Raw genomic sequence first — 14,083 nt, 5'->3', positions numbered from 1 at the left:
AACACGAGGTGGAATTGGAGGAGTCCTTAGAAACTCTAATGGAAAGGTCGTTGCTGCCTTTTAATCTGCTGTTCAGTTTGCTAGTTCGGCGTTGCAAGTGGAGCTTCTGGCTATTGAAACCGGCCTGAGGTTTGTGCAGCAACAGAGTATTCAGTCAGTTCTCGTTGAGACTTATTGCCAACGAGCTGTCTATGACATCAATGGGTGAACTGCTATTCTATCTGAACATGGAATCTTAGTTGATGACATCCGGAGCACCTTGAGAAGTTTGCCACAGGTCAAGGTGTCTTTTGCTCCTAGAACATGCAACAAGGTTGCACATAGATTAGCTAATTTAGCCTTTGAATCCCAGCAATGTAGCAATTGGGTGAATCATACACCTAATTGCATCGCAGATCTTGCCCAAAAGGGGCTTCTCTCTCCTACTTAATTCAATAAAGCTCAGTATCTTTTACCTTCAAAAAAAAAAAAAATGAATATTGTCTTGATCTAGTGGTTTGAGGCATATATATTGTGTGAGGCTGGTCCCTATTTGGAATACTATTAGCAGCAACGTGCTATTTTTTTTTTTTTTCATAAATACTGTTATTTCTTCTCAATGTGCTAATATATTATTATTTTTTTAACATTAATATTTCTTCTCAGCAAAAAAAAAAAAAAAAAAAACATTAATAGTATTCTTTCATATAGTTTCAAAGTTCAAAGATAAATTATATTGATCTTTCCCTAACCTTATTCTAATTTTTATTTCTATTACAATTTTGATATATTTTAAGTTTAAGTTTCAATTTAAAAAAAAAAAAAAAACTTTTTAGTGCCTCAGTTGAGATCAATTTCTGGCTCCGCCACTGGAAATGATGTTATGTGATCAACTATGACCGTTGAGCCTCATACACTGATAGGCATTAGGGTTTCGATCTGTTAGGGTTTTTTGTTATTTCTGTTAATAACCACCCTATTAATTAGGGTTGTGCTTTTAATGCGTTGATTATTTTTTAGGGTTTTACCACGTAGTTAGTTGACTACGTGGGTTGTTGATTTCTTGTTCGAGCTGTGTAAGGCTATTATATAGCCAAGTTGTTATTCAATAAAAGACTAAGTCATTCCTCCATCTTGTTTTGAATCTCTGATCTTGCAATTCCTTTCTAGATCACATAGTTCTTAACAAAGTGGTATCAGAGCCCCCACTGGGCCTGAGAGAGAGATAAGCCGCACCTTTGAGTGACTTCCAAACAGTGTGAGATGACGAGTGAAGGGAATTTCGTTCAACCAGCGATCCCCCGATTTGATGGTCATTATGACCACTGGAGTATGCTAATGGAGAATTTCCTTAGATCAAAGAAATATTGGAGTTTAGTTGAAACTGGTTATGAGGAACCGGTAGATGGAGCACCTGTGACTGAGACACAGCAGAAGAAGCTCGATGAGATGAAGTTGAAGGATCTGAAAGTAAAGAATTACTTGTTTTAGGAAATTGACAGAACAATTCTGGAGACCATATTGAAGAAGGATACGTCGAAGGAGATTTGGGATTCTACGAGGAGGAAGTACGCGGGGAATGCCAGAGTGAAGAGGTTAGTCCTTCAAGCTCTACGAAAGGACTTTGAAACCCTAGAGATGAAATAAGGTGAAACTATTACTGAGTACTTTACTAAGGTTATGACTGTGGCTAATAAGATGCGTGTGTATGGAGTAGAGATGAAAGATGTGACTATTGTAGAGAACATTCTTAGATCTTTAACTGACAAATTTAACTATATAGTCTGTTCAATTAAAGAGTCTAAAGATATTGACAAACTGTCCATTGATGAGCTACAAAGCTCCTTGATAGTTCATAAGCAAAAATTTCATAGGCAAAGTGGTGAAGAACAGGCTCTCAAGGTGTCCTATGAGGAAAAGCTAAGTGGAAGAGGTCGTAGATTGTTGAATGTTATAGGTGCCACAAGCTCGGTCATTTCCAGTACGAGTGTCCTACATGGGGCAAAGAAGCAAATTATGCAAAGATGGATGAGCAAGAAGAGATGCTTCTGATGGCTTACATTGAAATCAATAGGGCAAAGAGAGAAGATGCATGGTTTTTAGACTCGGGTTGTAGTAACCACATGTGTGGTGATAGATCCTTATTTTCTGAGTTGGATGAAAGCTTTCGACAAATGGTCAAGTTGGGAAATAACACAAGGATGAGTGTTGCTGGCAAAGGAAGTGTCAAGCTGCAGTTGAATGGATTCAATCTTGTCATTTCAGGAGTGTTTTTTGTACCGGAGCTGAAGAACAACCTGCTGAGCATAGGACAACTGCAAGAGAGAGGTCTTGCAATTCTCATACAAGCCGGATAGTGTAGGATTTATCATCCACAGTAGGGATTAGTCATTCAGACCAAAATGACTGCTAATCGGATGTTTATCTTATTAGCTCAGTCCCAAACAAGCAAATCGCGATCGAAGCAGGAAACATTCATTCACGCAACCTCTCAAGACATCACTAATCTTTGGCATCGCAGACTTGGCCACCTCAGTCACAAAGGCCTAAAGACCTTGCAGCTCAAGAACATGGTTCATGGATTGCCTAAACTTCTGATTTCAGACGTGTTGTGCATGGATTGCTTGATAGGCAAGCAACACCGAGATCCTATCCCAAAAAGAAGTACTTGGAGAGCCTTACAGAAGCTAGAACTCATTCATGCCGATGTGTGTAGACCTATTACTCCCATCTCCAACAGTCCTAAGAGGTACTTGTTATGTTTTATAGACGATTTTAGCACAAAAGCTTGGTCTTATTTCTTAATTGAAAAATCGGAAGCCTTTGCCTCATTCAAGTATTTCAAGAGCTATGTGGAGAAGGAAACCAGTTTGAACATCAAGTGCTTGCGCACTGATCGTGGAGGGGAGTTTACCTCGGGGGAGTTTAATGATTTCTGTAAAAGGAATGGGATAAGAAGACAACTCACCACTGCATACAGTCCTCAGCAAAACGAAGTGGTAGAGAGAAAGAATCGGACAGTGATGAATATGGTGAGGTGCATGTTGTCCGAAAAGAAGATTCCTAAGACCTTTTGGCCTGAACCTGCGAACTGGACCATCTATGTCTTGAATCATTGCCCCACCTTGGCTGTGAAAGATGTTACACCGCAAGAAGCTTGGAGTGGTGACAAGCCATCTGTGGAGCATCTTAGGGTTTTTGGATGTGTTTGTCATGAACATGTGCCTGATGTGAGGAGGACTAAGCTAGAAGACAAGAGTTTCAGTTGTGTGTTTCTAGGTGTGAGTGAAGAGTCGAAAGGTTGTAGAATGTATGATCATGTTGCTAAGAAGATAGTGATTAGCAAGGATGTTGTATTTTAGGAAGATAGACAATAGGATTGGGACAGAAGTTATAATAATTAAGTGATGGTTGATCTAGAATGGGGAGAAAGTGAGGAGCAAATCAATGATGCAGGAGAGTCCGAGGATGATGTTGAAGATGGCACTGAAGGGAGTGACAATGTTGAATCAAGTTCTATGACTGGAGAAGGACTATCAGGTTAGTCAAGTCCGAGCTCAAGTGAAGAAGAAAGAGATAGGAGGCCTCTGGTTTGGATGCAGGACTATATGAGTGGTGAGGGGTTGTCTGAGGAAGATATTGATGTGAATTTGGCCTTATTTGCAACTGCAGATCCTGTGTGTTTTGAGGTAGCCGTGTGCAGTGACAATTGGAAGCAAGCAATGGACTCAGAAATCAAGTCCATTGAGAAGAATGAAACCTGGATCCTCACTGACTTACCTGCAAGAGCAAAATGAATTGGCGTCAAGTGGGTATACAAGACAAAATTAAATGAGCATGGGGAGATAGAGAAGTACAAAGCTCGCTTGGTTGCAAAGGGCTATGCACAAGAGTATGGGATTGACTACTCCGAGGTTTTTGCACCAGTAGCTAGAATGGATACTATGAGGATGATTCTTGCACTTGCAACACAAAGAAGCTGGATTGTATACCAGCTTGATGTCAACTCAGCTTTCTTGCAGGCAGAGTTGACTGAGGATGTGTTCATGGAACAACCTAGAGGATATGTGAAGAAGGAGGACCCTCATAAAGTCTACAAACTAAAGAAAGCTTTATATGGACTGAAACATGGTTCAGTCGAATTGAAGCTTATTTCTTAAGGGAGGGGTTTGAAAAAAGCCATAGTGAACAAACTCTCTTCATCAAGACAAACAATGAAGGTAACATTTTAATTGTAAGTCTATATGTAGATGATTTAATCTATATTGGGGATAATGTGATGATGATTGAGGAGTTTAAGAATTCAATGATGAGGGAGTTCAAAATGTCCGATTTGGGAAAAATGAAATACTTTCTCAAGATTGAAGTGTTGCAGTTGAGTGATGGGATTTTTATTGGCCAAAAGAAGTATGCAATGGATGTGTTAAAGAGGTTTGGGATTGAAGGAAGTAATGCAGTCTTAAATCCTATTGTTGGTATGCATATACCTCCTAGGAACAAGTATCGGAAGCACAAGACTCGTATCGCCAATACGGAAGTAAGGAAAGCTCCCAGCTGAGGGTCCCAATACCCCTCGAGGCAATATCGGGAACCCCGATCATCCCACATCGAAATAAACGGAACCAGGCTCCCACATATCTGCTACATTAAGGTCATCTCCAACAACCCAAAGAGGTAACTGTTTACTATCGCTTTCCATTATCATTATCTTATAACTATACTGACTTAGGCATCTGAGCGTTGAAGGCCGGCACACCCGGTCTTCCCTTTGACCTTCGTTTGTTTTGCAGATAAGCGAGACCGATAGCGATCGTAGCAGACCAATATCTCGTGATTTAGCTGGATCAGACCCCTCATGAGACAGCTGAAACACCTATTGTTCCGAGGTTTAAGATTTCAAGAGATAAGAATGGGGTTGAAGTTGATGCCACCTTTTATAAGCATGTTGTGGGAAGCTTAATGTATTTAACAGCTACTCGTCCAGATTTGATGTATGCAGTGAGCTTAATTAGCAGATATATGTCACAACCTACAGAGCTTCATCTCATGGCAGCTAAGAGAGTGTTGAGATATGTGAAGGGGACGGTGAACTTTGGGATCTTTTACAAGAAGGAAGGTAACAAGGATTTAGCTGCATTCACCGATAGTGATTATGCAGGCTGCTTGGAGGATAGGAAAAGTACGTCTGGTTATGCATTCATATTGAATTCAAGGGCAGTGGCCTGGTCTTTAAGGAAGCAGCCAATTGTCACTCTTTCGACAACTGAGAACGAGTCTATTGCTGCTGCAGCGTGTGCATGCCAAGTGGTGTGGATGAAGATAATTCTAAAAAAGCTCAGTTATGAAGGAGGTGAGTGTACTACCATTTTGTGGATGAAGATAATTCTAAAAAAGCTCAGTTATGAAGGAGGTGAGTGTACTACCATTTTCTATGATAATAGTTCAACGATTAAATTGTCAAGAAATCCGGTAATGCACGGTAGAAGTAAGCACATTGATGTGCGCTTCAACTTCTTGCGTGATTTAACTAAGGAAGGAGTTGTGCAATTAGTTCTTTGTGGCACACAAGAGCAGGTTGCTGATGTATTTACTAAGCCTCTCAAGCTTGACTTATTCCTAAAGCTGCGTGGTTTGTTGGGAGTTTGCGAGACACCTGAAGCAAACTAAGTGTTTAGTTTAAGGGAGGGAATGATAGGAATTAGGGTTTCTGTTAGGGTTTTTTGTTATTTATGTTAATAACCACCCTATTAATTAGGGTTGTGCTTTTAATGCGTTGATTATTTCTTAGGGTTTTACCACATAGTTAGTTGACTACGTGGGTTGTTGATTTCTTGTTCGAGCTGTGTAAGGCTATTATATAGCCAAGTTGTTATTCAATAAAAGACTAAGTCATTCCTCCATCTTGTTTTGAATCTCTAATCTTGCAATTCCTTTCTAGATCACATAGTTCTTAACATACACTACACTGGTTACCCTTTCACACGAAATGAGTCTCATACACTACCCCAAACTTATCATTAGAAAAAGATACGTGAAGTCGTGAAGAGGTTAAAATTAATAAACCCTTTATTAAACAAAATTTTCCTACAGTAAAATAAAAAAATAAATAAAAAATAAAAAAACTGTCCTATAGTACATAGTGAGATTCACTTGTGCATGCCTTGTTGGTAAAATCATTATCAACTAGGAGAAAAACTACTAGTTTTGACTAATGAACATTAACCTTGTCTACTTGACAACGTTGCATACTTGCATGTGGAAGTGTAGCTATGTAAGTGCCACAGATACGGGAGCGTATTCCATGCACTAACAGTGCATTCGCACTGTCAAAACTAACAGTGCGTGCAAACCACGCGCCTTTTGTCTAACGAATTTACTGAGCAAAATTTACTGCCCTCAATTTTCTTCCTCTCTCCTCCTCTCAGTTCTTTCTATTATCCCAGAAAATCACATTGAAGAAATTGTAAGACCATAACTCAATAACCAAATTCACAGACCACCAAATAACAAAACTGATTTGGGGTTTTATACCATCAAAAATGGAGAAACTCAATTTCAGCTTCAAACTCGAAGATCAAAGAAACCAACTCTGAATTTCAATTCAAAGATAAGAGCATGGATGGAGAGTCATCTGAGCTGATGATGGTGGATCAGAATGGAGAGTCATCTAAGTCGAATCGCCTGCGACCTGATTGGATGGTGGTGGTTCCGGCGATGAACCTGATGAGAGAGAAAGCTAAGGATCGAAATTCGAATCTTAAGTCTAATCACCAAAACAATCAATTGGTAGATGACTGGAGCTTTCCTTAGTGAAGACAACGAAGATTTTGGGTATTTGATCATCAATTTTGGCAAGAGGAAGAGCAAGGATGACGAGAGAGAGAGAGGTAGAGAACGCGAGAGTGTAGAGAGAAAAATGGGAGAGGTGAGAGAGTTCACGAAGCATCTGGACTTTGTTTCTCCTAATCACACCTGAAATGACAATTATGCCCTTACTCTAATTAATATCATTACAATCATAACACTGTGATCAGAGAGTGGAAATTTTTTATCACTACTAGAATTTTGGCCCCAGACATCGGCCAAAAACCGATGTCTAACAAAAACCTGACCGATGTCTTTGTGGGTGATGAGAAAAATCCGGAAAATGCAGACATCGGTTTTTAGCCGATGTCTAGTATTATTTTAGACATCAGTTCCTCATTAGAAATCGATGTAAATAGGTTTAAATGATAACAAACTTGCATGTTTGACTATTGTTAAACCCTCATTTTATTGTATCTAATGCTTAAAGAAATATATATTATACAACACAAGTTTGTGTTTTAACATCGTTATTGATTTAAGAAACGATGTCTGTATATTATAATAACATCGATTTCCATTTTGGAACTGATGTCTAGTACTCAGTAACATATCGTTTTCGAAAAAAAATCAATGTCTGTATATTTTAGTAACATCGATTTCTATTTTGGAACTGATGTCTGGTACTCAGTAACATATCGTTTTCGACAAAAAATCGATATCTGTATATTTCAGTAACATCGATTTTCATGTTAGAACTGATGTCTAGTAGTCAGTGACATATCGTTTTGGAAAAAAAAATCGATGTCTGTATATTTTAGTAACATCGATTTTCATTTTAGAACTGATGTATCTGTATTACTGGACATCAGTTTTTATGGTTAAAACTTAAAACTGATTTCAACTTTATATCTAGACATCATATTTTATAAAGAGGATGATGTCCACAGAATATGTACCTGCTACTATAAATTGCAATTTCGATAGTTGACAAGAATGGTCTGAATATTGGAGTATTTTATAAGAAATCATCATCCGTAACAGTTTACAAAGTGGGCAAAATAATACTCCAATTCACCTACTAAAAGGCCAGCATAGCAATTAGTATTATGTTTGTTCATAATTGTTACAAAAATGTTAATCAAAAGCTAGCCTAACTCTAAATATAGAAGTTGGTCAGAGATCTACAGCAGAGTCTGTAAGTAGTCGGCTACTTCAATGCGCACCTCGTCAAGTTGTTATTGGGTATACCCTTACATAAGCATACAATGCCCAAGAGTTGAGCAATCTTTACAATCCAGCAGTTCTAAGAGCTTTGTGTCGCAACTTCCTATTATGAACTTGCTGCAAAGCACACAATTGACAAGGGATTTAACTAAATGGACTTGCACATAAACTTCAAACTACGTGAAAGAATCGAAGGGAAGTACTCTTACCCATACTGAAGTAATTCCAAAATCCCCCACGAAATGTATGGAAGCCCTCTTGCAAAAGCATTCCAACATTTGCATGTATAAAAACAGACCAAGATTTTTCCGGTAATATCCTCATAAAATATGAAGCAAGCAACTTCCAGGAGCACTAAAAAGGTGAAGACCAAGAACTTACAAGACAGTGATGCGTGAATTGGTGCACTTAATACCTTCCCAGCCATCACAAGGATCAGAACTCACCCAACTAGGAGGTTTTATATTCCACTCATCCATAAGAATCTGCATATAACCATCTGCATCCAAAATTCAAATCATGTTTAATGCTTCAATCCACAGTCAGTGACTTACAAGAAGCTTGTAAAGCAGAAATAGTTACATAAAGCTCTTTGTACAACTAGGGGATGCAAAAAGGTGCTTATTAACAAAGCTAAAGAAGAAAAACCAATGTCTGCTGCCATACCATCAAGGAAAACTGATTAGCTTCACTTTGAGAAAGATAACCAGAAAAATAAATCAATTTCACAATCAAGTTCTCAGATACCCAAAGCCAAAAAGCCAAACTCATAATGCCACAGAAACCATCCAAGCATTCCTACACACTCAATCAATGCAAAAACAGAAGAAAAAAATGTACTCATCAAGACATCAAGTCAAAAATTGACTGCAGAGATAAGAACAGAGATGCATATGAATCACAAATATGGAACAATGATAGATACTGACACATGCATGAAGCGATTTGCTGATTACAATACATTAACAAACCCTGCGAACCATAGGAAAATTCTTTACATATATTACCCAAGATAGAGGGAACTCGAGGTGGAGAACTTAGTTCTGTCTCAGGAAGTGTACCAAAATTTCAGTCCTATAAAACCACCAATGATGACAGCTCCAGGTTCTGGTGATTTCACTTTCCAGCCAGCGTTTCAAACAATTACCAATTAAGCAATCTAGTGCTTTAGAGCAGAATCAAGTTGCTGCTCCAAATTCTGAAGCTCTTTCGTACTTAACGATAGGAGGTCCTCCCCCAATAAAATGACTGCAAATAAGAACATGGCAAAATGTAATGCTATTATCACAACCTAACGAAAAAATAAATACTTTCTTATTTAACAAAATTGGTGGTACCTTTGATTTCTCTGTAAAACACCCTAGCTTTGAGCTTTGCATGTTCCAAAGTCCAGTTTCCCTATACAACATTAAAATGACACAATAAGTCATCCAGTAATATAAAAACTCATTATGAAAACAACATTCCCTTTGAGGTGATAATCAAGAGAGCGTGCAAGGCAATGAGAGCAGTCGATGCTCAGTTTGTATTCACTATTCAGTTTCTAGTGGCTATCACTGTGAGCTAGGTCGAATTTCAATTTTGTTCTTGCTCTTTCAATAGTTGCAAACCTGAATCTTTCGAAAGCATTTTAATTAATGGTTTTGCTTTAAATATACAATAGTCTATACTTCCTTAAAGTAGGGATTTTTATCAAAACCAAGTTCATAATGAACATTCCACCATGAGCATTCAGCAAAGCTACATCATTTTTTCCCAAACAGCTAGATCCGAAACAAAGAAGAAAAAGATAACTCTGGTTAAATGAGATCCAAACTCTGAAAACCCCCAATCACTTGCATTAAACAACATTTGGCACCAAAAGAAAAAAGGGTCAGAGAATCAAATAGATACCTGAAAACAGAAATACTCTTCTATAAATTTGAACTCACACTATGAAGGTCCAGAAGTTGTGATCCTGAACCAAAATGACAAAACACTTTATGGGTTCACTATCAAAATGCTCATTCTCTATTACCAGATTCAACCTATGAACAATTCAATCAAAAGTTTGAAGTTAAAAAACAAAAATCATAGCAAAAACTTTCACCTGCACAAAGCATGAAACCTGGAAAACCGATTACAGTATCTGAAAAGATGCAAAAAGAAAATCAATTAGATTCCAATCGATTAGTTAAAAATAAAAAAAGTAAAACCTCTACAAACCAAAATTCATGCACAACCAAATTCATGCACAAAAATCACGAACCTTTTCAAACTATAACCTTTTCTTCCAAGGCAATTAAATCTGCCAAACTGGAAATTTACATAGGTCAAATAAACAATTAGAGCAATCTAGTTATCTGTTGTTTATTCGTCATGGCCAGTCAAACAGAAGAGGCATTCTAATATTTATACTTACTGATATATTTGGGTCCATGTAAACACTCAACAGAGACTTCAAGGTAGGATACTTCTTGCCTATGCATGGCAATAGCAAATCGTGGCTGCACCTTCGGGATAGCTACCAAAGCCTTTAACCTGGATGCAGAAACTAATGTCAGGTACTGAAATAAAAAGCTCAAAGACATAATAGAAAAAAAATCATGAAAAACAGACAAATCAACTTAGAAGGCTTCTTCTATGGTACTGTTTTTTTTTGCCCAAGCTTGTAATGAATAGCGTTGGCATAGATGAGCATAATCATAGAAGTGAAAGACTGAGTGAAACTCTTAGGTGTTTGGGAGATTGATTCAAATTGAACTCATAAATATAACAAGAATTCCAGATACAGTTTTAGTTAAAAGTTTAAAGGAAGGAGGGTTTCCCTCACTAGAAAACTAGACTGGAAGGTGTTTGGGAGATTGATTCAAATTGAATTCATAAATATAACAAGAATTCCAGATACAGTTTTAGTTAAAAGTTTAAAGGAAGGAGGGTTTCCCTCACTAGAAAACTAGACTGGAAGGTCTCTCTTACTCTCTGTCCTTCCACTTTCATTATGGTTCCTCTTCTCATGTCTGTCCTATCACAACCCTTTTCAAAAGTAGAGAGACAACCTAGTTCATCAGATCATACCTAGTTCTCCTCAACCTAAAAGAAATATTCCTGGCAATATATAGTCATAATACCCAAATTGGGGGTTCTATAACCCCAGATAGTGGAGGCAAAGCTATCAAATTCCCATCAAGGAAACAAGACAATGTATCAAGTGGTGTAGTATCACAACAACCATATTTTTTATTCAATTCACTCTTGAGTGGATTAGAGGCACCGGAGGTGTGTCAACTTTCACTACTTTTTGCTAGGTCTGACTCCCTTAGGCATAAAGCCAATTCCATCACTATCTGACCACTCTGTGACTCCAAGACCAGAGACAAAAGGTAAAAGATAATAAGACGTCACCACTCAAACTATTTCTGCCTCACCATAAATAACAATATCAAACACATAGAACTTCATCTTATAATGGTTACCATCTCCACCCTAGGAAGGCATATCTTCAATCTTTGTTCACCATAGTCTTTTGAATTTGGGTATCGTGTTATCTTATGATTCTTCTATAATGATTAATTGGTTGACATCATACTACTCACCATGAGCTCTTTTTTATCAAATGCCGGTCAATGCAGTCCTTTGTAATAAAGGATCCATTAGCATTTACATCAAGTCTAGTTAACTTCTTCCTGCATATTCATAATTGAGAAGGTAGAATCAGAATAATGACCTAATTGTAAAACTGCACACACACATAAAGGATAAAAAAAACGCACAGAGGTGTATAAATTTCCTAAGTTATGGTATACAAATTTAGAAATATGCAAATTTGGACATAACAACTTTAGAGAAACACTGTCTGTGATGTTGATATATGTATATTAAATTCCAGAAAACTCGTATTTAGTGCAAGCATGTTGTAAAGCGTACTGAAACTATGAGCAGGTATTAAGTAAATAAATAAGAGTGTTCATACCTGAAAAGGCAGGATGACAGGCTACATGTTAAACCAACATGTTCAGCAAGTTCAGCCTCATCTTTGCACTGCCTGGAATATAGACTTGTCAACTGAAACTTCCTTAATGACCAAAAGACACAAAATCAGCAAAGGAAGAGACAGGGAAGGGGAAGAATACTTGAATTCTCCTTCTATATGCTTCATGAAGTTTTTCAGCCTAGACAATCTCGTTATTATAGAAAACCTAAGTGATGGTTGATGATAGTACCAAAAGAACACTACCTTGGACAAAGCTGAGGAGTATTTCCCATCTCCATCCACCAAAGCAAGCTTTGCCACTGTCATGCACGGTTCAGTAGTAGGTATAAACATAGGATATATACTGCACTGTAGTCCCATCAGTCCTTTTCTTTTGGTGGGACATTAAGGCAGACCAGCAAGCCTTGTCATAGACATGCAGTTGTCCCTGATTTGTCAAAGTGAATAGCAATGTGTCACTGTTCTCCATTGCACCAGCAGCTGGAAGTAAAACCATATCTGCAAATGAACCAACAAGTGTAAGGTCCACACGACCTATGCATTTCAGACTTTCTATTCCTGAAGACCAATCCACGCTTAGAACCTGTGATTTAGAGAGAAATTATTGCAAAGTTGAATTAGAGAAGACGAATGAAATATCTAGATCCAGGAGCAGACATGCAGAGTTAATTATGCAAGTCTCCAGGGCGAAATGCTTTACATGAATTCTTAATTGTTATTGTCAAGGGCTGAAATGAATCTGTCTTTAACAAATACTATTTGTTTACCAGTACCTCTAACAGTAATATTGAGTATCACAGGAACATAGATATAAGTAACAGAACTAACAACAAAGTACAAAACAAAATCAATTGAGTTGAAATCATACCGTGAGAACTTCTTCAGACCCAATTCCTTCACCTCCGTAAACAAAGAGTTGGCCCCTAGGATGATGACTTAACCTATTTGCAGACCAGTGTAAAACTATGACAGGGTGTCTCTTGTCATCTGATGATAACTCTAGCTTTGCAACATTGTAAGCTAACTTTTTAGATCTATGATCCTTGGTAGACTCAGCAGTTGATTCAATAATAGGTGATCATATCAGTAACTACACACAGAGAGAGATGAGATAGTAATAACAAATTAACAAATAACAACTATGAAGTATGAACAAAACTGGAAAAACTGAAATCGAACCCAGAAATGGAAGACTGGAAGTATCGAATGAAGTCACTGAACCCAGCCTTACCTAGAAATCCAAATCCGAAATCGAACCCTCAAGTCTGTAAGTAACAATCCTGACTGATGTCCATAATAACAAGACTGGAAGTATCGAATGAAGTCACTGAACCCAGCCTTCTCATCGTTTCTCTTGGTGACTGATGTCCATAATAACAATAGAGATCGGTTTTTTCACAAACTAATGTTAACATGTTTTTTAACATCAGGTGCAATCCTGACCGATTTAATAGTGGCGATGTCTAATGACATTATTCTAGTAGTGTATTTTTATTTTTTGAGAATGAGAGAGTGGAGATTAAAACCAAAAGAAAAGAGAAAATAAAGTTTTAAAAGGAAAAAAACACACACATTGACACTATACATATATATAATACATACATATTATGAAAATAAAAATAAAATAAAGTAATAATAAAAAAACGCCTAGTCTCCACCTAGGCCTTCAGGCGCTGGTCTCCGAACTACGGCCCGATTAGCGCATAGCGCTTTTTAAGAACCTTGCCAAGACCACAGGGATGTCAGAAATGAAGATGCAAGTCAGATGGGACCTACGCACCGCCGTGACGTCTCCCAATGGTGCAGATACAGCCGGGTCACCGCCTGCGCTTCGGAAGTAAAAAAAACGGGTCGAGCGGCAACAAGGTGGAAAATGAATTTGGAGAAAACCGACCATTGGATGAGAGGATTGGACAACTAAACTTACCTTTATAACCATATATTTATCAATTAAATTTTCTTCAAAGAGTAACTCCATCAAGTCATGAGAAACTGCAGAGAACGACCGTTGCATGAGATGATTGAAATATTTTATGTGTGTTATAAAAATTTAGCCAATTTGGTCATAATTTCCATTTTAATCCACTTAGTCAACCGAAA

The 14,083-nt window shown here is 37.7% G+C and overlaps 2 protein-coding genes and 1 long non-coding RNA gene across 8 annotated transcripts; 2 read left to right on the top strand and 1 right to left on the bottom strand.

Annotated features, from left to right (window-relative positions):
* Window positions 1–1,242: 1,242 nt before the first annotated feature.
* On the top strand, window positions 1,243–2,336 carry LOC133730517 (uncharacterized). The gene is made up of 4 exons (XM_062158095.1): window positions 1,243–1,380; window positions 1,482–1,574; window positions 1,657–1,881; window positions 1,962–2,336. Exons 1-4 carry the CDS (start codon window positions 1,243–1,245, stop codon window positions 2,334–2,336), a joined length of 831 nt encoding a protein of 276 aa, XP_062014079.1.
* A 1,578-nt stretch (window positions 2,337–3,914) lies between these two features.
* LOC133730516 (uncharacterized mitochondrial protein AtMg00810-like) lies at window positions 3,915–5,646 on the top strand. The gene is made up of 3 exons (XM_062158093.1): window positions 3,915–4,110; window positions 4,230–4,516; window positions 4,819–5,646. The coding sequence occupies exons 1-3, from the start codon at window positions 3,915–3,917 to the stop codon at window positions 5,644–5,646; spliced, it is 1,311 nt and encodes a 436-aa protein (XP_062014077.1).
* Window positions 5,647–7,789: 2,143 nt separating this feature from the next.
* Window positions 7,790–13,348, bottom strand: LOC133734238 (uncharacterized). 6 transcript variants are annotated; one of them, XR_009858160.1, is made up of 13 exons: window positions 13,215–13,348; window positions 12,852–13,073; window positions 12,227–12,566; window positions 11,963–12,064; window positions 11,586–11,675; window positions 10,412–10,530; window positions 10,259–10,305; window positions 10,100–10,138; window positions 9,904–9,967; window positions 9,348–9,408; window positions 9,018–9,258; window positions 8,220–8,509; window positions 7,790–8,127 (listed from the first exon to the last, which is right to left on the bottom strand). It is a non-coding gene; the product is annotated as an uncharacterized LOC133734238 (long non-coding RNA). The 6 variants fall into 6 exon arrangements; XR_009858157.1 differs by lacking the exons at window positions 7,790–8,127; window positions 8,220–8,509 and having other exon boundaries at window positions 8,845–9,258; XR_009858158.1 differs by lacking the exons at window positions 7,790–8,127; window positions 8,220–8,509 and having other exon boundaries at window positions 8,846–9,258; window positions 11,963–12,034.
* Between the last annotated feature and the right edge of the window lie 735 nt (window positions 13,349–14,083).

This window comes from Rosa rugosa, chromosome 2 (assembly GCF_958449725.1).
Source record: "Rosa rugosa chromosome 2, drRosRugo1.1, whole genome shotgun sequence".
In the NCBI taxonomy this organism is placed as follows: domain Eukaryota; kingdom Viridiplantae; phylum Streptophyta; class Magnoliopsida; order Rosales; family Rosaceae; genus Rosa; species Rosa rugosa.
This window is presented reverse-complemented; position numbering and strand designations above follow the sequence as displayed.